The sequence below is a fragment of the Sus scrofa genome, chromosome 2, assembly GCF_054392235.1.
Source record: "Sus scrofa isolate SSC_HxYL_T2T_F1_AM1 chromosome 2, Sscrofa_HxYL_maternal_Yorkshire_Landrace_v2.0, whole genome shotgun sequence".
Classification (NCBI taxonomy): domain Eukaryota; kingdom Metazoa; phylum Chordata; class Mammalia; order Artiodactyla; family Suidae; genus Sus; species Sus scrofa.
In genome coordinates this window covers 84,579,864-84,604,593 of record NC_139384.1, presented here as the reverse complement: position 1 = coordinate 84,604,593, position 24,730 = coordinate 84,579,864, and the positions used below count along the sequence as shown (strand labels likewise).

The 24,730-nt window shown below is 54.1% G+C and overlaps 1 protein-coding gene and 1 non-coding gene across 21 annotated transcripts in view; one reads left to right on the top strand and one right to left on the bottom strand.

Moving 5' to 3' along the window:
* Positions 1 to 22,328, bottom strand: part of DPP9 (dipeptidyl peptidase 9) — a 44,989-nt gene extending 22,661 nt beyond the window's left edge. For 7 of the 20 annotated variants that reach the window (XR_014837770.1, XR_014837771.1, XR_014837772.1 and 4 more), the window contains exons 1-9: positions 22,148 to 22,328; positions 21,091 to 21,141; positions 18,457 to 18,544; positions 14,285 to 14,547; positions 7,939 to 8,051; positions 5,831 to 6,004; positions 5,574 to 5,742; positions 4,728 to 4,841; positions 1,390 to 1,518 (exon numbers count right to left, since the gene is read on the bottom strand). Coding sequence is in view for 5 of the 20 variants with exons in the window: in XM_021084042.2 (XP_020939701.2) it covers positions 1,390 to 1,518; positions 4,728 to 4,841; positions 5,574 to 5,742; positions 5,831 to 6,004; positions 7,939 to 8,051; positions 14,285 to 14,547; positions 18,457 to 18,512 (1,018 nt within the window). In the remaining 15 variants the exon portion in view is untranslated. Of the gene's footprint in view, positions 1 to 1,389; positions 1,519 to 4,727; positions 4,842 to 5,573; positions 5,743 to 5,830; positions 6,005 to 7,938; positions 8,052 to 14,284; positions 14,548 to 18,456; positions 18,548 to 21,090; positions 21,142 to 22,147 lie in introns of all 20 variants that reach the window. The other 13 variants (XR_014837762.1, XR_014837765.1, XR_014837773.1 and 10 more) reach the window with 4 other exon arrangements.
* A 242-nt stretch (positions 22,329 to 22,570) lies between these two features.
* On the top strand, positions 22,571 to 22,642 carry TRNAG-UCC (transfer RNA glycine (anticodon UCC)). The gene has a single exon. It is a non-coding gene; the product is annotated as a tRNA-Gly (tRNA).
* Positions 22,643 to 24,730: the final 2,088 nt, after the last annotated feature.

Genomic DNA, 24,730 nt, shown 5'->3' with positions numbered 1-24,730 from the left:
TGGGCCCAAAGTCCCCCAGGCAGGACTTTCTGACTTTGGGTCCGGACCTTGGTCCCAGTGGTGATGTGGCAACATCTTTGCTGTTTAAGAACACAGGTCAGACCTGTGCTGATGAGGGGGCCGTGGGGAGTTGCAGACATGAGGAAGACACCCTCTCCCAGCCTTTCGAGAGCTTGAAAGCTGGCTGCAAAGACAGCACATGCCCACAGAAAAGCCACCAATGATGCAGGAAGGTGGCCAGTGTCCCAGCGACACCACTGGTCCTCAGCTGAGAGGACGCAGGTGCTCTATAAACTGGGGCCACCACAACACACTCTCCAGGGGATTCAGTTCAGGCCCCAGTTATTTCTATGACAACTCCCAACTCTGGCCCCCATGGCTCTAGCGCCCAGGCAGGTAGTGTCTTGGAGGCTCCGTTTTCTCGTCTCTGCAACAAGGGAAGGGAAAAGACTTCCTCACTTACACCAGGGACTGGAAGTTTCCATGGGAAGGCACTGCCTGGCACAGCCTGCGGTTAGCAAGAACGAGTCTCTTGTATGCTTCCAGAGAGGTCCCGAAGACATGGAATCTGGCCTGCATGTGTATTTTGTGTGGCTCACTAAGCATTTTTTTTTTTTTTTTTTTTGTCTTTTTGCTATTTCTTGGGCCGCTCCTGCAGCATTTGGAGGTTCCCAGGCTAGGGGTCGAATCGGAGCTGTAGCTGCCGGCCTACGCCAGAGCCACAGCAACGCGGGATCTGAGCCTCATCTGCAACCTACACCACAGCTCACGGCAACGCCGGATCGTTAACCCACTGAGCAAGGGCAGGGACCGAACCCGCAACCTCATGGTTCCTAGTCGGATTCGTTAACCACTGCGCCACGACAGGAACTCCTCACTAAGCATTTTTAAATGGTTCAAGTGACTTTAAGAACTGGGAGGTTTCTTGGGTGAGTCTGGACTTCTGGCTTCTCTCTCCCTCTCTTTTTAAAAATTTGGCCACGCCCACAGCACGTGCAATTTCCCAGGCCAGGGATCAAACCTGGGCCACAGAAGCGATCTGAGCAGCTGCAGTGACAATGCTAGAACCTTAACCCACTGAGCTATGAGGGAACTCCCTCTGGCTTCTCTGGAGACACTGGGCAGACTTTGTCTTCTCCCAAGGCAGGGAGTGTGTGATGCACCCTGGGATGGGGCCCGCACCTCCACTGAGCTCCTACTGCCTCCTGGGCCCCGAGGGAGGACACTGGTCACCACTGAGGGTGGCACTGGCCCTGCTCTTGCTTCTGAGCCCAGACTGCTTCTCCATCCCAGCCTGGGTCCTAGGGGCCCATCCTGCTTGGTGCCTCACGGTGTTCTGTGAGGCTTCAGACCACCACTCGGCCACCCGCATCTGTCCTGGGCCCTCACCTGTCCTGGGGTATCGGTAGGAGTCCGTCTTCCTCTCCTCTAGCGCAGGAGAGGGCACGTGAATGATCTCCACCTCAGACTCGTCGACCTCCTCATACAGGATTCGCAGCGTCTTGCAGCCGTCTGAACCTGGCAGGGGGCAGGGGAGCCGCTGAGGGTGCCGGGCGTGCCTGCTGTCACCCCACACCCCCCGGCCCACATGGAGCCTCTGCTCTGTCACAGCAGGGCGCAGGTGAGAGCAGTCCCTGGGGGCAGGAGCCCCAGCTCTAGACCTGAAGCCTGCCCCACTTCCTCTCGGGGCCCGTTTCCCTCCCTGCACAACGGGAACAAGAACTGAGCTCCTCCGAGAGCAAGGCGAGAGAGGTGGCACTGCAGGGGGCGGCTACGGGCTGAGCTGCCACCCCAGCCAAGCCCTACATTCCAGCCTGAACCCCTGGACTTCAGAACGGGGCTGCATTTGGAGAAGAGGTCTTTACAGGGGTGAGCAGGTTGAAATGAGGCCCTGAGGGTGGCCCTGGTCCAGTATGTCTGTGAGCCTAGAAGAAGAGATTAGGACAGACACGCAGAGAGACACCACTGGAGGATACGAGAAGCAGGCGGCCGTCTGGAAGCCGAGGAGAGGGGCCTCAGAGGCCAAACCTGCCAACACCTCCATCTCAGAGGTCTGGCCTCCAGACTGCGAGCCAGAGAACGTCTGTCTGAGCCGCCCCGTCCATGGAACTTGGTGACGGCCGCCAAGCAGACTTGCACTTGGGGCTCGGAGGGGATTCAAGTGAAAGTTGTCATGAGAAATAAGCGGATCACTGGGAGCTGACAGCTTAGCAAGGGGCATAGAGATTGGCAATACCAATGTCAAGGGGACAGAACCCACGGCCGTTCCTTCCTTGGCAGCTGATAAAGGTCCCCACCTGCCTCTTGTACCCTTGCCTGACTCTGGACAGACCAACCACATCCACAGACCAACCACATCCGCAGACCTCGGGCAAGCTCACCCGCCTGCAGGCTGCCATCTCCACACCCACTCTGTGGGGCACTGGAGGTGGGGGGGGCTGGAAGCCCATGGTGAGGGAGTGGCAGTGCTGTGGCTCCCATTTGGCACGGAGGGCTCACGTGCCTGTCCACTGGGCTCAGGTCATTCCAGGGTCCTAAGTTCATCAACCAGTGAAAACTCTCGGGTTGCCATGGTCTGTGTGGGATGAGGAGGGGGGACAGGACAAGGGGTGAGCATCCCCTGGCCACAGCACTGGCGGTTCTGCGCTGCCTTAGAATAGCAGAGTTTGTATCCTGATGCCATCGAGACCAGTGGGTCTCAACCAGGGGCCATTCTGGACCCCCAGGGGACATGTGGCAATGTTCGGAGACATCTGTGGTTGTCACAACTCAAGTGACACTGAGTCATCATGGCCTTCACAGAGAATGATCTGGCCTCTGCATCTACAGGGCAGGGGAGGAGAAACTTCATTTTACAGACCAGGAAGCCAAAGTGGGACAGTCACTTGCTTCAGGCAAGCAGAGGGTAAGAGTGATCTGATCCAGGACCCTGACTCCTGACTGGGAGCCCTTTTCCCCAGAGATACAGACCATGGGGCACAGGCAGTGCTGTTGTGGTCGAAGACCCTGGCGCAGATGGAGGAGTGCAGGCGGTGTCCTCCCCAGAAACATGCCAATTCCATCTAGGTGTCGGCAATGCCAGCAGCACTTAGACAGCTGATGCCGACAACTCCTTCTTTTCCTGCGTGCCAGGTACAACGTATGGTGCTGCTTTCTCTCATTTTTTTTTTTGGCCGTGCCTTCAGCATGCAGAAATTTCCAGGCCAGGGATCGAACCTGTGCCAGGGCAGTGACAACACCGGATCCTTAAACCACTGAGCTACCAGGGAACTCCTCCACTGCATGGTTTTAATGCCTAGCTTCTATTTGTGGTAGGCCTATAAAATTATCTTTTCAAATCAATTTAAGGAAAAGGCGAAGTGATGTAAAGGCAGGAGTGAACAGCAGGCGAGGTGGCCCTTGGCTGCAACAGTGGATGGCCCTTGGCTGCAACAGCTTGATACCTGGGAGCCTGGCTTTCGAGGCCACACACCCCACTGACACACACAGAGGCGCGAAGGCTGGGGATGAACTCTGTGAGCCGTGGAGGACTGGCACAGGGCAGAGGTTGAGGGAGGGGTGATCCTGGCCAACAAGGAGGCCTCAGGGCCGCTCCTGCTCACGCAGCCAAAAGCCTGACGCTACTCACATGCCCTGGGGAAATGACTCTCCCCAGGCTCAGAAGGCAGACTGAACGCAGACTGAACACAGACTGAACAGGGAGCAGGTAAGACACCCCCACCTTATGTGCAGGGCAGAGAAACAGATACGAAAGGGCCTGCTGATCTGGCTTCTTTCATAACCTGTTGCCAAAATCCATCAAGCTTGAAGATGCATGTAGCCTCAGCTTCTCTTACAGCTGGAACTTGCTCTAAGGCAGGATCTCCGATACTTGGCACTGCCACCCTGGGGCCGGGTTGTTCTCGGTGGGGGGCAGTCCTGGGCCCTGTGGGGTGTGCCAAGAGCATCCCCGGCCCCTAAGCCTCTCAATGCCTCAATGTCAATACCTCCAGTCATGACAACCACAGACGTCCCCAGATATGGCCCAGTGTCCCCTGGAGGAGCAGAACCACCCCAGGTTGAGAACCGTTCATATACTCCCAGGAGGTCACCAGGATAAACATATGAAGGTTCCCCGGAGTATTATTTCTAACATTGAAGTAGAACCAAAACCCCAAAGTGTCCATCAGCGTGGACTTGCTAAGCCGACGGTGAAACAGCCAAGCCCCCCAGAATGGAAGGATTCTCTATATGTTGACCACAATGGACTGAATGTCTGTGTCCCCCCCAGGATTCACATGTTAGATCCTACCCCCCCAATGTAGTGTATTTGGAGGCGGGACCTTTGGGAAGAGAGCCGGTTGTGAGGGTGGAGCCCTCAGGAAGGGGGTCAGTAGTGCCCTTTTATAGGGACCCCAGAGAGCTCCCTGTCCCTTCGCCACATGAGGACGGGATGCTAAGACAGCACCTCTGAACCAGGGCGAGGCCCTCACCAGACACCAAATCTGCCTTGGTCTTGGACCTCCAGCCCCTGCAATAGTGAGAAATAAACACCTGCTGCTCACAAGCTACCCTAGCTGTGGAATTCTGTCACAGCAGCCTGAAAAGACTGACACGGATGTCGAGAGGAAGGATGCCGAGGTTTATTTTAAGTGAAGACATCAAAGAGCAGACGAACACGTAGACTGTGACTCTGTTAATGAAAAAAGTGTGTGCAGAAGCATTTTTAAAAATGGAAAGACACTTACCTTCCCAGGAGGCTGTGGGACACCACCAGTAGCCAGTGAAGCGGTCAAATTCTTCCTGGATGACAAAGGTGGCTACACCCGCAGATTTGGGGTCATCAAGGACACTAGACAAGCCTGGGGGGGGCGGAGAGAGAGCCGGATGAGAGATGAGGAGTCTGGTTTAGAGCAGGGCTTCTTCCCCTTGCACTGCTGACATTGGGCTGGCCATCCTCTGTGGAGCACTATGGGGTGAGAGGCAGCACCTGTGTCCCCACTCACTCTATGCCTGGAGCACCCTCACCCAGCGGTGACCGCTCAAAATGTCTTGACACAAGGCCAGTGTCCGAGTGGCCCCTGGCTGAGAAGCTCAGGTTTAGAGAGGAGGCGCTGGGGCTATGGGGCAGGACGGGAAGCAGGGGTCAGAGGCCACAAGCGGTTCAGTTCCGCAGATATCCATAGGAAGGTGATGTCACTTCTGGCAAGCAGGGGCCTCAGGGAAAACCAAGGTCAGTTGAGTTCTGAGTCTGACAGGAGAGTAGAGGCAGGAGGGGCTGAGATGAACAGAGGGGCACAAACAAGCATCTGGTGGGGACGTCAGGCACCGTGGTCCGGCAGATTCAAACAGAGGAAGACCACACGCCGGTCAGCTGGACTCTGAGGCCAGATGAGGGCCACGGGAAGGTCTGGGGAGATGCCCGTGGTCCAGCAGGGAGTGCAGTCAGGGGCAGGGGTCTGTCTAGAAGCTGGACTGGTGTCTGTGACGGCTATCCACAGAAGTGCTGGCCCAGGTCTGGCCCACAGACCACACGGGGTGCAGGTTCCCACCCACCCTGGGCCAGAAGCGTGGCGTCCTCTGCCTGGCCTCACCTCTGTGACAGAAGGTCAGCCGCTGCTCCTCACCCGTCTCAATGTTGGCCACCCACAGGTCACTGTTGTTGATGAAGGAGAAGAAGGCGGGGTCGGCGGGGCAGATCTTGGGGTCCATCCGGGGCCCAGAACACTGGGTCTTGATTTCCAGGGGCTTCATGGGGGACACCTGGGGACAGAGAGGCCTGGCTCAGGGGGGCAGGATGCCGCCCCCTCACGTCGTCCCCCCCCCCCCCCCGCCAGAGAGCAGGGCTCACCATGAAGCCATTCTTGCCACCGTCCCGACAGTGGAAGAGGCTGTTGCTGGCCTGGAAGAGGAAGAGGCCGCTCTCGCTGTGGAAATCATAGGAGGTGATGCCGAAGACGCCCAGGCGCTTCCGCTCCCGCAGGAGCTCCTCTTCCCGGGAGTAGACCCCGTGGTGGGGCGTGGCCTGGGGACACGAGAGGGGACGGTACACCCACATCAGAGGCCCCAGTACCCTGGCCATAGTCCAGCACAGGGGGAGCTCCTCCCCCTCTGCCCCATCATTCCCCACCTGATCTCTCCCAGACAGGGGGTCCAGAGGGACATCACTGGGACACTCCTCACCTGTCCCCAGTGCCATCCTACAGACCCCCTCCCTCTCGTCCTGGTCACAACCCCTTCCTGGGAGAACAGTCTCTCTGAACGCACCCACTGCTGGGCTTTCCTACTCTCTGCATGGGTAGGGGTGGGGGCAAATGCAGGACCACCTGACCACTGGAACACCTGACCTTGGGTGGGGTGGGCAAACTACGGTGAATGCCATGCAGCTGCCCTGAGAATTGTGAAGATGATACAGACATGCTGAGGAAGGTTAAAGGGGAGAAGTGCATTTTTAATTTTTTTTGCTTTTTTTTTAGGGCCGCACCTGTGGCAGGTGCAGGTTCGCAGGCTAGGAGCTGAATCAGAGCTATAGCTGCTGGCTTACACCACAGCCACAGCCACACCAGAGCGGAGCTGCATCTGCAACTTACACCACAGCTCACGGCAATGCCAGAGCCTTAACCCTATGAGCAAGACCAGGGATCGAATCCATATTCTCATGGATACTAGTGGATTCGTTTCCGCTTCACCACAATGGGAACGCCCGAAAAAATGAATTTTTTTAAAAAAATTGTATTGTAGTACAGTTGAGGGATGGATAAAAAACATATGGTACACTGGAGTTCTCACTGTAGCTCAGTGGTAACGAGCCCAACTAGTATCCATGAGGACGCAGGTTTGATGCCTGGCCCCTCTCAGTGGGTAAGGAGGTGCCATTGCCATGAAATGTGGTGTAGGTCACAGATGCAGCTTGGATACTGTGTTGCTGTGGCATAGGCCGGCAATTGCAGCTCCGATTCTACCCCTAGGCTGGGATCTTCCACATGTGAGGCCCTAAAAAGCAGAAAAAAAAAAATGTGGTACATATACATGATGTAATATTACTCAGCCAAAGAAAGAATGAAATAATGCCATTTCCAGCAACATGAATGGACCTAGAGATTTTCATACTAAGTCAGACAGAGAAAGACAAATATCTTACAAGATCACTAATGTGTGCAATCTAATAAAAAATGATACAAAAGAAATGTGTTTTTAAAGAGCAGAATCCAAATCAAAACTAGCCCCATGCTGCAAGGAAAGCTATGTACAAGGGAGTTGGTTGGCTTGGTTACTGTCTGGGACAGGGGACAGGCAAAAGGGTGAGTGGCTGCATGGGCAAGGCACCCCTGCTATGGACAAATTATATTTATGGTCAAAAATTAATCAATGTTGGGAGTTACCGTCGTGGTTCAGTGGAAACATATCTGACTAGCATCCATGAGGATGCAGGTTTGATCCCTGGCCTTGTTCAGTGGGTTAAGGATCCAGCGTTGCTGTGAGCTGTGGTATAGGTCGCAAATGCAGCTCATATCCGGTATGGTTGTGGCTGTGGCATAGGCCAGCCCCTACAGGTCTGATTTGACCCCTAGCCTGGGAACTTCCATATGCCGTGGGGGCAGCCCTAAAAAGCAAGATAAATAAATTAATTAATATAAGCCAGTGCAAAGGCACTCTCACCGCTCACCGGCCTTCTCTTCCTGGGAGGTGAGGCACCTTTGGACAGCATTCACTATTAGCTAAGTTTTCATAAAAGGGTCTTGGTCCAAGTCACTTCCATGCCTTTGGTGAGGCATTTAAAAGGAAGAGGTGCTTCTGATACAAGCTGGCGTGGGTGTGGAGTGAGAGAGGAGAGAGGGCATCACGTAGGTATCCAGGGCCGGGTCTTCTCTGTGGGACAGTGGGCTGGGGCCCCTCAGGGGTGTGGGGCCCACAGAAGCCACCTGTGGCCTGATGGAGGGCCCGACACCTGCAGCTCACCTGGAAGTGATCCAGCATCTGCTTCCAGGACAGGAGCAGCAGCGCCTCCTTGCGGACCTTCCTGGGGATCTCGGAGTAGAGGAGGGAGTTCTCTCGGCTGCCGTATGGCATGCCTAGTGGGAGAGAGAGGAAAGCCGGAATGGGCGCCTTTGTCCGGGTTGCAGCGAGGGTCTCGGGCACTCTGGCCCCAGGCCGTGACTCTGGCTCTCAGCCGCTGGGCCCAGCTGGTTCCTCTTGCGTCTACAGAATCCTGGAGGCGCACCCCTCCCTGGAGAAGCCACGGGCTCTGGGTTTACACCTGCCAGCAGGAGCAGCAGGCTCTTCCAGCTCTGAGATGTTAGTGCTGAATATCTTAGCTTCAGTTACTGAAAATACAGTGCACAAGGGGATAAAAAAATGGGGGACAGTGATCCCCAATTCTCTACTAGTTAAGCTCCAGTCCAGTGGCCTACTCTATTAAGGGCTTTTGGAAAGGCCATGAATTAATCTAGGATTGGTGGAAGGGCAAAGCCACGGCCAGAAGTTGGGAAGTGTGTATCCGATACAGCCCCTCTCCCTTCCACACTGCTGACACCAGGCCGGTCATCCTCCACAGGACCATCCCAGGTGCTGTGGGGGGTGGAGCAGCCTCCCTGGCCCCCATCTATTGGATGCCAGTTGTGACAACCCCAAATGTCCCTAGACATCGTCCAGTGTCCCCTGGGGTGGGGGTGGGGATCACCCCAAGAACCACTGATCTAATCTAACTTTATCTGTAAAATACAGTAGCTGCCTAGTGAGGATTCTGTATGGATTAAGTGGGGTAAGAAATACAAAGTGCTGAGCACAGAGAATGGCGAAAAATGGGAGTTCCACTTGTGGCACAGTGGAGACGAATCCGACTAGGAACCATGAGGTTGCAGGATAGATCCCTGGCCTCGCTCAGTGGGTTGAAGATCCGGTGTTTCCGTGAGCTGTGGTGTAGGTCGCAGACGCGGCTCAGATCTGGCGTGGCTGTGGCTGTGATGGAAGCCAGCAACTACAGCTCTGATTAGACCCCTAGCCTGGGAACCTCCATATGCTGCAGGAGCGGCCCCCCAAAAAAAGACAGAAAAAAAAAAAAAAAAAGAAGAATGGCAAATAAAATAAGGCTCTATTTTTCAACTGGTGTCTCTGCCTCCATGGATAATGGTATGGATGCTGTTAACAAAGTTAAAGGGGGGAGCAGAACAGCTCTCTCAGGGTACCAGGGCAGCACTCCCCAGAGCATGCAACCCTCTGACAGCAGTGGCTAAGAGTAGGTCACAGAAAGCAGGCATTCCTCTTTGACCTCTTTTAATCCCAAGTTTCTCCAAGAGGGAGCCCTGGTTTGACACTGACCTCTTTTCTGAGGCTGACCTCCTTGTAGGCGCTCTCACTTCTAAGAGTGGAGGACCCTGGGGTCCCCAAGCTCACCCCCCTTCCCCCCCAGAACTAGCTAGAGTTCAATGAATAACACCCATTCCACACAGTTATCCTTATAGGTAGCTTCTCAATATGGCAAGTCACTCATGTATTCACCTATGACAAAGTCTGCTTATTGGGTATAGTCCATAAAAGAAGAATGAAGATGCAAAGCCAACTTAGACTTTGCAGGGGAGAAGCAGTCACAGATTGATTTCTAAGGACCATTTAAGCTGCTGCAGCTGGACTCATTCCCAGTTAGAGGCACAGAGGTGCCGTCCATGGGGCCGTCCTCCTTTCCAAGTTCACAAGGCAGGTCATGTGGTGTGTGATTCCATTTACGTGAAATGTCCAAAACAGGCAAATCCAGGAACAGGAAACAAGTTGGTGGTTGCCAGGGGCTGGGGAAGAAGGGCTGGAGAGTGACTGCAAATGGGGACACTGTTTCTTTCCAGAGGGTGGAAATGTTCTGGAATTAGACTATGGTGATGGTCGCACAATGCTGTGAATATACCAAAAACCATGGAGTTGTCCACTTTTTTTTGGTCTTTCTCTTTTTTCAGGGCTGCACCCGCAGCATATGGAGGTTCCCAGGATAGGGGCTGAATCGGAGCTGTAGCTGCCAGCCTACGCCACAGCCACAGCAACGCAGGATCCAAGCCGAGTCTGCAACCTACCCCACAGCTCATGGCAATGCCGGATCCTTGACCCACTGAGCGAGGCCAGGGATTGAACCTACATCCTCATGGATGCTAGTCAGATTTGTTTCCGCTGAGCCATGATAGGAACTCCCAGTGTTGTCCACTTTTAAGAGAGGGAATTTTAGGAGTTCCCTGGTGGATCAGAGGGTTAAGGATCCAGTGTTATTGCTGCTGTAGCTCTGTTTACTCCTGTGGCATGGATTCTATCCCTGACCTAGGAACTTACATATGCTGCAGACGCAGCTGTAAAAAGACAGGGAGGGAGAGAGAGAGAAGGAAGGAATTTTATGGGATGTGAATTACATCTCAATTTGGGGGGAAAAAAAAAAAAGCCCAGCATGGAGGGCCCGGGTGGAGCACTGGGAGGGAGCAGGTGGCCGTTCTCAACCGAATGCTGTGTGCTCTGGCCAGCCTCTGTCCGCCAGCTCTCTGGCCGACAAGACCCTTCCAAACAGGAAGCCAATTGTGTGGCCTTGCCAAGGACATCAGAGTCGCCTCCTCTCACTACCCATTAATAAGCAATGACAAGAAATGGTCCAAGCCCACGCATTCCTTGGAGGAGCTGCCCTCGGCACCTGTGACAGTGGCACCTGGTACGGAAGGCAAGGCTCTGGGATGGCTGACCACGGCCGATGATTTCTGCTGACACTGTCCCTCCGCACCTTCTCTTAACAGCTCCACTCCATCTCTGGGGACAGCATCCAACCCCAAAGCCCTTCAGCATGGCAGGTGGCCCAGGCCTGGGCGAACATCACATGGCCTTAGTGATGGGCCTGGGGGCATGTGACCCTGGCCTCGACACAGGACACACAAGGTCTCACTTTCCCCAGAGGAGACTCCCAGTGCTGTCTGGGGCCCTGTGTCCTCCTCCAGCAGACACAGGATGCCCATTAGCAGGGGAAGAGCCCACTGAACTTGAGCAGTCAAGCCTTGGAACCTGAGCCTGTCTTCTGGGGACAGCAGCAGGCACATTTCTTTCGCTGTTCCATCCCATTTGCACTGGGCTCCACAAGAGCCTTCCTGGAGGACCATCTAGGAGGCAGGGGTCCCAGGGAAGTAGCAGGGCAGGCGGCGTGCTCGGAGCGGCAGTGTGGGCATTGCCCCCGGAGGTCCTTTCTGTTCAATCTATAAATGTTTCTGGCTGCCAGCATTCTCCTGGCACTGGGCTAGGACAGACAGATTATGAATACATGCGTGTTCCAGAGAGACCTGCCCCAGGAACTTGGACATGAAGTGAGGTCAAAGGTACTCCCAATAGCGGAGTTCCTTGGTGGCTCAGTGGGTTAAAGATCCAATACTGTCACTGCTGTGGTGCAGGTTCAGTCCCTGGCCTGGAAACTTCCACATGCCATGGGCATGGCCAGAAAAATAAAAGGGTACCCCCAAGGCTGAGTGATGCAGGCCAGATCAGCTCAAGGGTGAGCAATGTCCCCCCAAAGAAGCAGCATGGCTGGGCTGTTCTCAGCATGTTTTGGGGTCTCGGTGAGTCCACAGCCCTTGTCTCGATCTGCCCCTACCCACAGGGGTGGGCCCTCGGAGCCTCCTATGGACCACAGGGACCGCCCACCCCAGGCCTACACACTGGCTAATGCTGAGTAGACGAGTGGACATCTGACCTATATTGAGCTAATCACACTCATTCCCCCAGAAATTTAAAGAAAGCTGGTTGGTTCTTACTAGTGGCTAGAACCAGACATGTGGCCTGGGAGTGAGGCAGTGGAAGGCAGGTGGACAGTGAGCGTGGATCCATGGAGAGAAATACAGAAGGGCAGATGCCTGGGCTCTGTGGCTCTAGCTTCTCAATGCTGGTGAAGAGGTCTGGTGGGGGTTCCCTGCGACCCCAGTGTCCTTACTATCAGGGGCCCTTGGTGGCTCAAAGCAGCATTTTGGCCCCTTTCAGCAGCTCTGTGGTTGGCTTGACAAGGGCTCCCAGAGATGCCCCGTCCTCATTCCTGGAACTGGTGACTATATTCCCTTCTTGGCCAAAGGGACTCTGCAGATGGGATCCAGTTAAAGACCTCGAGCGGGGGAGATTCATGTGGATCATCTAGGTGGGCCCTAAACATGGTCACTTGCCTTATTAAGAGGGAGACAGAGAGATTTCAGACACACAGAAGAGGAGGAAGTGATGTGTCAAAGATCGCAGTGATGCAGCCATAGCCAAGGAATGCCTGTCGGCCACCAGGAGTCACAAAAGGCAAAGAACAGACTCTCCCCTAGAGCCTCTGGGAGAGGACTGGCCCTGCTGACGCCTCGATTTCAGCCCAGAGAAACCCACCTCAGACTTTTGGCCTCTGGCACCGAGAAAGAATGTATTTCTCTTTTTGTTTTTTTGTCTTTTCTAGGGCTGCACCTGTGGCATATGGAGGTTCCCAGGCTAGGGGTCTAATAGGAGCTGTAGCCACCAGCCTACACAACAGCCACAGCAACTCAGGATCCGAGCCGCATCTGCGACCTACACCACAGCTCATGGCCACGCTGGATGGATCCTTAACCCACTGAGTGAGGCCAGGGAACAAACCCACAATCTCATGGTTCCTAGTTGGATTCGTTAACCACTGAGCCACGATGGGAACTTCCATTTCTGTTTTTTTAAACCACCAAGCTGGTTTCAGTAGTAGTCCCAGGAAACCCATACAAATACCTTCACCGGGATAGCAGCTTAAACTTGAGCATGTGCATGGCCCAAGACAGACTATATTGGGAGAAGGGGCTCAGGAGCTATGGAAATGCAGAGAAAAAAAAAAAAGGGAGGCAATGGCTCACCGTAGACTTAGAGTTTTGGCTGCTTTCGGTCCTAACAGCCAGTGCTCCCTTGGGTAAATGAAACTTGAAGCACATCCTAATCTCTCCTAGGCTAGAGTTGGCAAACTTGTTTCTGCAAGGGGCCAGACAGTAAATATTTTTGGCTTTGCAGGCCATATGACCTCTGTTGCAATTATGCTCCAAAGCAACCATAGATGGTCTGCAAAGCAATGGGCGTAGCTGCGCACCAGTAAAGCCAGGCTTCTAAAAACAGACGGCTGTCACCTGCCGACCCTTCTAGACCATTCCTTTCTCTGACTCCTCTTGCCAAACCACCATCTGGCTTCATGTGGGTCTCTGTGGGAAGGGACTGTGGGAAAGGGAGAGCCCTCTGGTATCAATCTCGGTCACTGTCATGGTCCCTGGCGAGGGGTCAGTCCCAAGTAGGGGATGATCTTCCCCCATTGGTCCAGCCCTGACTGAGGGCTGACCAGGTGCGGGTTGAGGATACACAGCGGACCATCTGGCCCCCACTGCCCAGCGCTGAGGTTGAGAACCTACCCTGGGTCAACAATCATGAAGGAACACACCTGGCACCGTTCTTTCCTGCCCCAGAAGACCTTTTTGTTCCTGCCCCAGAACACTCATTTGTTCAACAGATGTTTGCTGTCCACCAAGCGGGAGCCAGGCCCTGCTGCTGAGACCACAGGCCTGCATGAGGCCTAATCTCTGCCAGAAGACCCTCATACGGTCCAGCAGAGAACACAAAGGCAGCCTAACTGCCGATGATGTAGAAAGCGCCGCTCACAAGGCATGCGCGCGCGCACACACACGGATGCAGAAGTGATTAGTAATTACCATGCTTATCCTAGGATCTAGGGCAGGGAGAACAAGCCTGTGGCAAACCACCCCCCGTTGTCAGCCCACGATGGGCACAGTTATGCAATCATAGCAACTTTCCTTGAGCCTCAGGATCCTTCTTAACATATGGTTCAATCCTTCTTCCCCTACAAGCATCTACTGGAGTTACTTTCAACTCCAACAGGGGGAGAAGTCAAGTTGTTTCTTAGCCAGGCCCAGCCCAGCCCAGCCCAGCCCAGGTGGCTGGGAAATGACTCAGGGGGCAGGCCTGGCTGACAGGGCCTGGAAACAATCTCAGGGACTCAGGCCCACATACCAGGCTCGAACCACAGCACTGCTGCAACACGGATGGGGCAGGGCGGCCCTCTGCTCCACTTACCCACACACCTGGCCTCCTTGGGAACCTTGCTCCTAACTTTCATTATAAATAGATGTCAACCACGGGTGGCATCAAGACATGTCACTCATGGGACAATTTGCGCAGGGCTGGGCCCATGGCTTTGAAACTTCTACCTGACTGGACTGGCTAACTTCTCAAGACTAGAGGACGGAGGAACTGCTGTACCAGAAACATGGCCCTGCTCGAGGGCCACCTGGAGGGCCCGAGGGGAGCTTACCCAGGTAGTAGAGGCGGTGGGAGTGGGGGCCTGACTCGTCAGTCTTCTGCACAAACTGGAAGTCGTGTGGAGCCTTGTTGACGATCAGACCCGAGTTCTTGCGGCTGCCGTGGATGATGTTCCGGAGTTCATCCCATGAGTGCTTCTGCACCTGAAATCGGGAGGCTGGGTCCTCCATCTCAACCGTGTCACCCCGATCGCCCCGGTCGGACGTGGGCGCCCCAGTGGCCATCCTCTCTGCCCCCTCGGAATTCAACGAGAAGCTAGAAGGGGGAAGGGATGGGCAGGAAGGATGAGAAGGGGGGGTGATACCCGAGTTCCACTCACCAGTTGCCCCCGCCATCATACTCTCTGATGACCCCAGCTGAGGCCCACCACCGGGCAGCCTCCCCTGTCCCCCTGAGTATTTCTCAAACTGGTCCACTTCTCTCCAGCCACAAACCCTAAGATCTAAGCCACCGTCACCTCACAGCCAAATGACTACAACCGTCTCCCAACTCAACGGCACATCCACAAAAAATCCTAGGAGTTCCCATAGAAGCTCAATGATAATGAACTGACTAGGATCCATGAGGACAAAGGTTTGATCCCTGGCCTCACAGTGGATTAAAGATCCAGCACTGCCGAGAGCTGTGGCGTAGGTCGCAGACGCAGCTGGGATCCCAAGTGCTGTAGCTGTGTCTTAGAGTGAAAACCAGCATCACAGCCTTTGGTGCTTTCTGTCCTCTGACCTCTGCAGGGCCCTCAAACCTCACCTCCCTTCATCAATTGGCCTCTGGCAAAGTGGCCTTCTCTCAGCTCCCCAAACAGGCCAGACTCCTTCCCACCCCAGGGTCTTGATGTGTGTTGTCCCTTTTGCCTGGAACACTCCCCACCCACCCCCACACCTCTACTGAATTTTTTTTTTTTGGCTAAGTCCATGGTATGTGGAAGTTCCCAGGCTAGAGATCAAACTCGTACCACAGCAGTGACAACACCGGATCCTTAATCTGATGCGCTACCAGGGAACTCCTATACTAACTTCTAATCAGATCTCAGCTTAAATATCTGCTGGGTCATCCGAGGACCACCTGTACCAAAACTTGCCTCTCCACTCGTCTTTCACATGCCACCTGGTCGCCCCTGCCCTCAGAGCATTCGTCACCGTGGTTGTTCATGGATCCCATGTCTCCCCTGCATCTGTCCCATTCAGGGCAGTATCCCTAGAATGTCACATGGCCCCAGGCACACAGGAGGCCTTCCGTGGGGAGCCACAGAGCACCAGACTCTGGGGAAGGCCCCTGGGAGACATGCTCATGCACCAAGAATGGAGCTTAAGGAATGGGTCGGCCAAGCTCATCACCCCTGCCGTCAGCTTGCTGGCCAGTGGGGGAACCTTTCATTCCTCACCAGAGGTGCTCAGAGACCCAGGCAGACGTCCGCTGGACATGGGGAACTCCAGGTGAGAGGACTGGCGGGCATACCCTTCCCCAGAGGCCAGCCCCCTCTCCCCTCCCACTCCAGGGGCAGCTACCACTGCGATGGCTCCCTCGCCGCCCCTCCCCCTGATAGTGCTTGGCGCACTTCTTGGCTGAACTGGCTTGGCCAGGCAAATATTTGTTTTAGGGAAATCTAAACACAGCCACGTTGACCCAGGTCTAGAAGAGCTGGGGTTGTCTAGGGAGGCCTGAAGTGAGGCCAGCCTGCGTGAGCAGGCCAGCCCCCCTTTCCTGTGAGGGCACCGAATGGGCAAAGCAATCCCTCCTCCTCCGGGATTAGTGGCTTTAGGGGCACAAGTCCGTGTTCCTTTGTTAGTAAGGAAGTTGAAACAGTTACAAACCCCCCCCCCCAAGGCGGGACAGAGGAGGCCGAGGGACGGCTTCAAAGGAGTCATGGACACACTGGTGCTCCCTCTTCACGTGGGGGCCTTAAGACTCCCAGAGGGTTTTACCTCTTGCCAACCCGAGACCCCACAGAGTGACCACCACAGGACAAAGGACCCCTGCCCACTCTGAGAGGCAAGGGGAGAAAGACGGGAGGAGGTACCCATGGCTTCTGAGCACTGCTGCGGGCTGATTTTCCGAGTTTCCTTTCCAGGTTGGCTCCCTGCCACACCCCCTGTTCTAACCCAGCCAGGCTGGGGGGCAGAGCTGCCCACTCTCAGCTCCCCTGACAGTGGCTCTGATGATGGAGAACCACAAGCCAGTAGAGCCTTTGGCCCCTTGGGTCAAATAAAGCAAACCCTGGGAGGACAGGAACATTGCCGAAGGTAGGTCCTGGCCTGTCGCAAAGCTGTGTCTCATCCCTAGGGTGGCAGTGGCCACAGCGGGACCGGCAGAGCACTGCAGAAGCCCCATGGCCCCACAAGCTGCTGGGAAGAGGCCTGGAGAACCAAGCCAGGGGATGTCCTCTAACCCGCCAAGCTCCCCGCCCCCGCGCCCAAGTCTGCTGCCACACTTCATGAGCCACGTGCTCATGGCAGAAAAACTAGACCATGGCCTCCAGGGCTCCCACAGGGGAGCCCATAAGCTGAGAGCCTGGCAGAAGCAGTCATAAAATCTCATGGCTTATTTCCACAGCAAAGAACCATAAAAATGACCTTGCCTCCAATCAGCACAGAGAGCCCAAGAAGCAAAAATCCGATCCAGGAGACGAGAAACGAAATGCAACATCAGGAGAAACTTCTAGGAATCTTCTGGATGTCGCCAGGCAGCCTGAGAGCCCAGACAGGCCAAGGCTTGCCGCTATACCCGAACCCTCCACTCGCCTCTCCACCCGCCAGCGGCAGGGAGAGGCGCAGGGAGAGGAACAGGTGAACGAAATGCTGCCCTTCTGAAGGCAGCCTGCGCCAGCCCATCTCACTCGGCGCCAACTGGGGCTCGGCTTCTTAAGTCAAGGGTTTACACAGCTGGGGAAATGCAAGTGGATTCCAAGCCACTTAGGCCACGTCCACCTACACTTTCCTTCTGCCAACTGGTAGGATGCCTCCCAGCTGTGACACTGCCAGCCCACAGCTTGGGAGTGGCCGGCCGATCACTGTTAAGGTCAGGGGGCATTCTGTGATTTCTCTGTCTGAGCTGGAGCTTCATGAGCTGGGACCACCCACCCTCAGGGGGGCAGGTGATGAGGGAAGCAGGGCAGAAGGTAAGAAGGAAGTGCACATCCTCAGCATGGGCTGCAGGCTGGGAGAGTTCAGGCCGACCATGGAGTGATAAAGGCAGGAACTCGCCGCACCCCTGCAGGCGGGGGTCCCCGAAAATGGCCAGCCACCCCCGCCCCATGGGGCCGCCCGGCACCACCTGGCCTCCAGCTCCTACAACCAGTCTCAAACAGTCCATGTGCAGCCCAGGCGGTACACACCCAGGACCTAGAGCATGTAAGAAAGGAGACTTGGGCCCCATCCCTAAACGATCCCCCAACGCAGAGACACGGCCCGTTTTCAGAACCTGCGTCTGGGAAATCACCGAGTTTAATAACATCAGCCCCGTCTTCCAGGACCAGGACCGTCTTCCATTCTCTTCCCGCCTCCCTGACTGCTTGTGCTCACTAAAAGCAGTCTGAGCATCAGAAAATTGATGGTGAGATAGATCAGCTCTATCAAGGAATTCCTGTGGCCTCTTCATCTCGCGCCAGGCCCCACATGTGGGATTTACGAGCACCTGGGCCTTGTGTGGATAATTACGTGTAATCCTCACTGCAACCTCGGAAAGTGAGTTTGGGGCTGGTCCCTGTTTGGGAGACCGGAAAGTGGGCTCAGAGACCAAATGGCCCACCCAATGTCACCTACAAGAAAAGACAAGCCCAAGCCTGCTGGACCCCAAACCCACGTCCAGTCCTAACCACCCGGCCAGCGGTTCTCACCTGAGGCTGATCCCTTCACAACAGGACACTGGGTGATGTCTGGGGATATTTGTGGTTGACACGACTGGGGGCGGGGGGCGCTCCTGGCACCCAGGGGTGCTGCTCTATACCCTATGATGCCAGGACAAGCATCGAATGACCCAGCCTATGTCAACAATGCCACAGCTGAGAAATCCCACACTGGCCCACATAGAACAGCCAGGATGGCTCCTTGGGGAAATGCAGGAACACGAGGACGGCGAAGGGGCCTGCCCAGACCTAAGACTCCACTGGGAATTTGGGAACTAATGCAACGTCCCCACTGCCCAAGGCGCCCAAGGTGTGCCCCTTACCTTCTCCAACGTCCTGTGTTCGCGTTGTCCAGCCGCAGCTTCTTAACCTTCCGCATTAACCACTCGGCTGACCTCTGGGTGGGTGAGCCTGCTGGTGGAGAGATGCAGGGCTGCTGCTCTCACAGTGTAGGGGTGCAAGCCCTGGCCTTGCTCCCTGCTCCCATTCCTCGAGGCAGCCCTCCCGCCCATGGGGCACTCCCAAAGCCGAGGGCATTCTCATGAGGCAGATGGTTCAGGCCCTGCCCTGAAATTCCAAAGGCTGCCAGGCATTTGCCAGAAATCAAGCCACTCTCCCAAGGGGAAAAGCCCTGAGACGATGGGAGCTTCAAATGAGTCAGGGGATGCCATTCACAGGCCCTTGCTGGAAATCAAGTAAACCCAAATTCCCTACTGTGGTTGCTCCCTGACGGCCCTCCTGACCCCACCTCTCCCCCATCCTTGACCATGATCTCCAGCCACAATGGCCTTAACCTCCCCTTACACACTGACTCCCTCTCACCTCAGGGCCTTTGCACTTACAGTCCCTCTACCTGGAACACCTCTGCCCTTTGTGTTTTTTCTTTTTTTTTTTAGGGCCACACCTGCAGCATATGGAGGTTCCCAGGCTAGGAAGGGGTCCGGTCAGAGCTGTAGCCACCAGCCTATGTCACAGCATCGCCAGATCCAAGCCACACCTGCAACCTACACCACAGCTCACAGCAATGCCAGATCCTTAACTCACTGAGCGAGGCCAGGGATCGAACCTGTGTCCTCATAGATACTAGTCAGATTCATTTCCGCTGAGCCATGACGGGAACTCCTGCCCTGCTTTTTGTATGACATGGTCCCTCTTATCCTTTGTATCCCCATATCACCTCTTCAGGGATCCTTCCTGGCATGCAACGCAGTTTTGACCTTGTCACCCCTATTGCAATGCCTGGCCTTTCTGCACAGCACTCAGTGTAGGACAGTAGTTCTCAATGGAAGTGATTCCTCTCATCCCAGAGGACGCTTGATGTCTGTAGGTATTCTTGGTTGGGGTGAGGGGGTTGCTACTGGCATCCAGTGGGTGGGGCCAGGGATGCCACCAAACACCTCCAGTGCCCACAAAGGCCCCACCCCTGAGGAGGATCCAGCCACAATGTCAGCAGTGCCCGGGGGAAGAACTCTGTGTTTATTGTTTGGGGAAAAAAACCTGAGTTAGATCCTTAGGCTCACACTAGATACCAAAACAAACAAACAAACAAACAAACAAAAAAACCCAGTGGTTCAGATGGTGTGAACCTGGGTGGTGTGAGTTGCCTCCTCTCCCTCCCTCTGGTTCGTATCTAAATGGGTGCAGCATCCTGGGACCTTTATAGGTCACATGGTTATGGAACATAGAGTCTCTTGGGGGTTAGTGGAACCCCCTAATCCAGGGAGTCTCAATGGAGGCCAGCTCTGGCCCCCAGCGGACATTTTTGGTTGTCACAACTGGGAGGCAGGTGGCAGGCATCTGCCTGGTAGAGACCAGGGATGCTGCTAAGTGCCCCACAGTAAGCAGGATGGCCCCCAACTACAAAGAATAATCTGGCCTCAAATATCACTAGTGCTGAAGCTGAGAACCCTTCTCTGGGTGGGTGAGCAGCCCCCCACAACAGGATGTCCGCTTCACAGAGGCAGGTGCTTATCTGTTCCCACTGTGGCCCCGGCACACAGGCAGCACTCCTTAGACATCTCAGGTGGAATGAAAGAGTCCTTGTCCTGACTCGAATGCTGTGTAAAGTCAAAGGGAACCCTGGTAACTTCTTGGTGAGACAGATGCCCAGATGTTCTGAGAAAAATAAAGCAGCGCCTGGTCCCAGGACAGTTCTTATGGAAGAAGTGAAACAAAATATCACCACAAAGAAGCACTGATTTCACTCTCAGTCCAGTGGTGAAAACTGAGGGCTCTAGTGTCAGAGAGATCTGGGTTCAAATCCTGACTCTGCCACTACTGGGTTATGTGACCTTGAAGAAACCACCTAACCTCTCTGTGCCTCAACTTCCCCACCTATAAAATGGAACTACAGTGCCTATGCCTAAGGCTACTCTGAGAGTTAAAGGAGACTGCACAGCTAAAACAGCTGACGAAGCAGAAACTACAGGACAGCTAACACTGTCATCTAAAAAAGTTGCTTAAAATTACACCAAGGGGGAGTTCCTACTGTGGTGCAGTGGGTTAAGGATCTGGCATTGCTACTATGGCTTGGATTCAATCCCTGGCCTGGAAACTTCCATGTGTGGCCAGTGGCCATTAAAAAAAAAAAGTTACACTAAAGTTGTTTTTAAGAGCCAGAATTCACACCATCTGCAGATTGAGTGCCAGGCACAGTGTTAGGGGTGCGAGGTGCAGGCACACATCGGCCAAATCCAGCTGGAAATCAGCAGGCCCTCCTTTTTCTCCCCCAGTCCTTCAGGGGCAGCTAGAGTGGGATGCTGGAGAGAAAGAAAACTCCAGCAAGAGCACACAAAGCTGCCTCCACTGGGCTGGCTCCCCACCAACTGTCCCCAAGGGCAGTGACCCCAGGACTGCAGGAAACCACTTCTTGCCAAATGCTGTATTCTAGAGCAGGCAAATGAATCCCACCAGCCCACACCTGGCCTTCCTGGCCACCCCGCCCCAGCACCACTGACCTTCTAAAGGGTCCAGAAAGCCTCCATTCCGGCTGCAGACGTGACACAGACCTTAACAGAGTAAATGTGCCATTAACGGGGCAACTTAATGGAGAGACTGGCTAACCACTCACTCTCCTTCCATTCAGGAGTCCTCAAGGGTCGGGCCTGATTCTCTGTACCCAGTATATCCTAATGATGCCTCACAGCCCTGCAGTGCTGTCTGCATGTCCTGAACCATACCCTACATGCATGACCAGCCACTGGGCCCAATTCGCCCAGGATTCAGCAGGGCACTACAGGGATTGGTGACTACAGGGCACCCCTTGGGCTTAAGTCCCAGCTCCTGGAAAGATTTGTTCCTGTGGTCAAGGCAAGTGACTTCCTGGAGTGCGGGCAGGCGGAGATGGGGGCGGTGGAGAGTCAAAGGGAACTAGCTGGATCAAAGGGAACTAGCCGCTTCTGATGGCTTAGCTGCCACATGGATGGGAAAGTGTCAAGACTGGGCTAAGCCTATGTAGGAAAAGGTGGGTGGCTGGAGAGGCCTGGGAGGGAAGCTGAGAGAGGCGGCTGGACCTTGTGAGGATGCGGGTGAGGAGGCCAAGCGTTGGGGAGGGGTGAAAAGGTGGGGGTCAGGACGCAGGTCAGGGAGGTGGCCTCTGCTCTCAGATAGGTAGTATGTGTTTGCATGGGGAGGGGGAGAAGACGGGGCCCTCCACAGCCTGCAGGGAAAGGAAGGTGTTACCAGGTGCGGCACCCCCGGAAGGAGCCAGAGCTAGGTGGCCTGGGCAGCAAAGGGATGGGAGAGAAAGTCGGGTCGGGCCGGGCCGGGCCGAGAAGAGGCTGAGAGGTCGCGCGGCAAGCGGAGGGGTCGAGCGGGGAAGATGGGATGAAGAGAGGCGGGGACTGGAGGAACCGCGAGTCTGGTCAATGGCGGGGCCAGAGTGCGCGGACCGGGGCAGAGGGCACCCGGTAGGCGGGTGAATGGAGAGTCCACGGTTGAGGCTCAGGCGGGCCCGGTCAATGGTGGGTTCAGGGTCGCGGCCGGGGCCGGACGGGGCGCGCGGGCGCAGCTCACCAGGGCTCGGGGCCGGTGCAGGGCGGCGGCCGGGCTGGGCAAGGTGTCCCGGGGCCAGCGGCACCTCAAGCTCGGGGCTCCATGCCCGGGACTGCGGCCCCGGAAGTGGCGGGCGCGGGGGACAGCGGAGGCGGCGGACACTGGGGTACCCGGCAGCTCAGGCCCCTTTGACCCGGAAGTCGAGCGGCCCAGGCGGCGGCCTGGGATTGGCCACCGCTCGGCCGGCACCAAAGAGGCCGGAGCACTGGGGGGGGACACGCCAGCATGCCCCCGCATCCAATGGAGTGAAACGTCCCTTGGGTTGCTCCTTCCTGTGCCGGGAGAGCTATTAAAGAGAAAGACACCCCCTCAAGTAACTTGGTATCGCCCAAATAAACGTAATACTTCTACTAAAGAAACCTAAGAAAATTGTGTTCCATCGTTGCGTTGGTGGTATAGTGGTTAGCATAGCTGCCTTCCAAGCAGTTGACCCGGGTTCGATTCCCGGCCAACGCACATGGTTAAGGAGCTTTTCCATTTTTCCCTGCTCTTACGGTCCATTTAAAACTTTCTGTAGTAATATTTGTATTACTTTGCAATAACTTATAAAATCCCATATCTACAAAGATTAGAGAAATAAAAAAAAGAGCATAGAACCTGAATTTCTACTGCAGTTATTTTGAAGCAAATTTTAAAATTCTATAATAAAGAAATGATAAAGGGAATGTTTCCACCCGGGATCAAACAAGGGACCTTTGATGTGTTAGGCGAACGTGATAACCGCTACGCTAAAGAAACCAATATGGGTCATATTTTTTTGGGCTTATTATAGACAACGTTACAGGACCTGTTACATTATACTCCCAATATGAACATTTGGTTCTGTCAGCCCAGGTGATTCTCGTTCTTTCTGAATATCCATCCCTCGGCTTGACGCGGTTGGAAGCTGGAAAAACACAGAATAAAAAAATCTAATAACCCCCATTCCCAACGCTCGCACGCGCGCACACACACACACGCACGCACACACACACGATTAAAACAGTCCAAGACAAAAACTGTTCACAAATCCATCCTGAGGGCAAACAATGTTTCTTTAGTTTGTCTCATGCATAGATTCTTTATTTAAACTCTTACCTGTATACAAATATACAAATATTAACTATGTTGCTTCAGCCCAAACCACTTTCTACGAGAAAGAAAGGTCTTTCTGTAAAAGACCTGTAAAGGACATTAGGTACAACTAATTTGGAAGGGGAAGAAAAAAAAAAAAAAATCTCGACGTAGAAGATGATGAAAATGACTTTTCATCTCATAACCCAAAGTTAACTCAGTTTAGGCCAGTCCGTTTTTTTGTTGGTTTTTTGTTTGTTTGCTTTTTTGTTTTTTTTAAGAGAGATAGGAGGAAGGGAAATGGTAAGAATTTAGGATCAAGCCTAAAAATAATAAATAATGGAGAGGGTGTGGAGAAAAGGGAGCCCTCCTCTACTATTGCTGGGAATGTAAACTGGTGCAGCCACTATAGAGAACAGTATGGGATTTCCTCAAAAAAACTGAAAGTAGAGCTACCATCTTGCAATCTGAAAACATGCATATGGTCATATGTCATGAGAAAATCATAATCTGAAAAGATAAATGCACCCCAATGTTCACAGTAGCACTATGTACAATAGCCAAGACATAGAACCAACCTATTAGACTAATAAGATGTGGGGGAGTTCCTGTTGTGGCTCAGCAGTAGGAACACAAGTATCCATGATAATGCAGGTTTGATCCCTGGCCTTGCTCAGTGGGTTAAGCATCTGGCGGTGCGTGAGCTGCGATGTAGATCACAGATGCGGCTTGGATCTAGCCTTGCTGTGTCTGTGTTGTAGGCCAGCAGCTGCAGCTCCAATTCCATCCCTAGCCTGGAAACTTCCATATGCCATCAATGTGGCCCTAAAAAGCCAAAAAAAAAACAACAAAAAAAAAGTGGTATACGAGTTCTGGCTGCATGGCAGTCGGTTAAAATCTGACTGCATCAGCATGGTCACTGCGGAGGCTCAGGTTTCATCCCTGGACAGCATAGTGGGTTAAAGGATCCTGCAGTAGGTGGCAGCTGTGGCTCAAATTCAATCCCTGGCCCAGATTCAATGCGGTATGTATAGACAATGGAATATTAGCCATGAAAAGAATGAAATACTGCCATTTGCAGTTTCATGGGTAGACTAGAGATTATCATACTAAGTAAGCCAGATACAGAAAGACAAATGTCATATAATATCTCTTTTATGTGGAATCTAAAAAAATATCTCTTTTATGTGGATCTGGTGTTGCTGTGAGCTGCGTTATAGGTTGCAGACATGGCTCGAGTCCTGTGCATTGCTGTGGCTGTGGTGTAGGCCGGCAGCTATAGCTCCAATTTGACTGCTAGCCTGGGAACCTCCATATGCCGAGGGTGCGGCCCTAAAAAGCAAAAAAGAAAAAAAAAGAATTTAGGGGACTCCCGCATTGTGGCTCAGCACTAATGAAACTGACTAGTGTCCATGAGGATGTGGTTCAATCCCTGGCTCCACCACTCAGTGGGTTAAGGATCTTGTGTTGCCATGAGCTGTTGTGTAGATC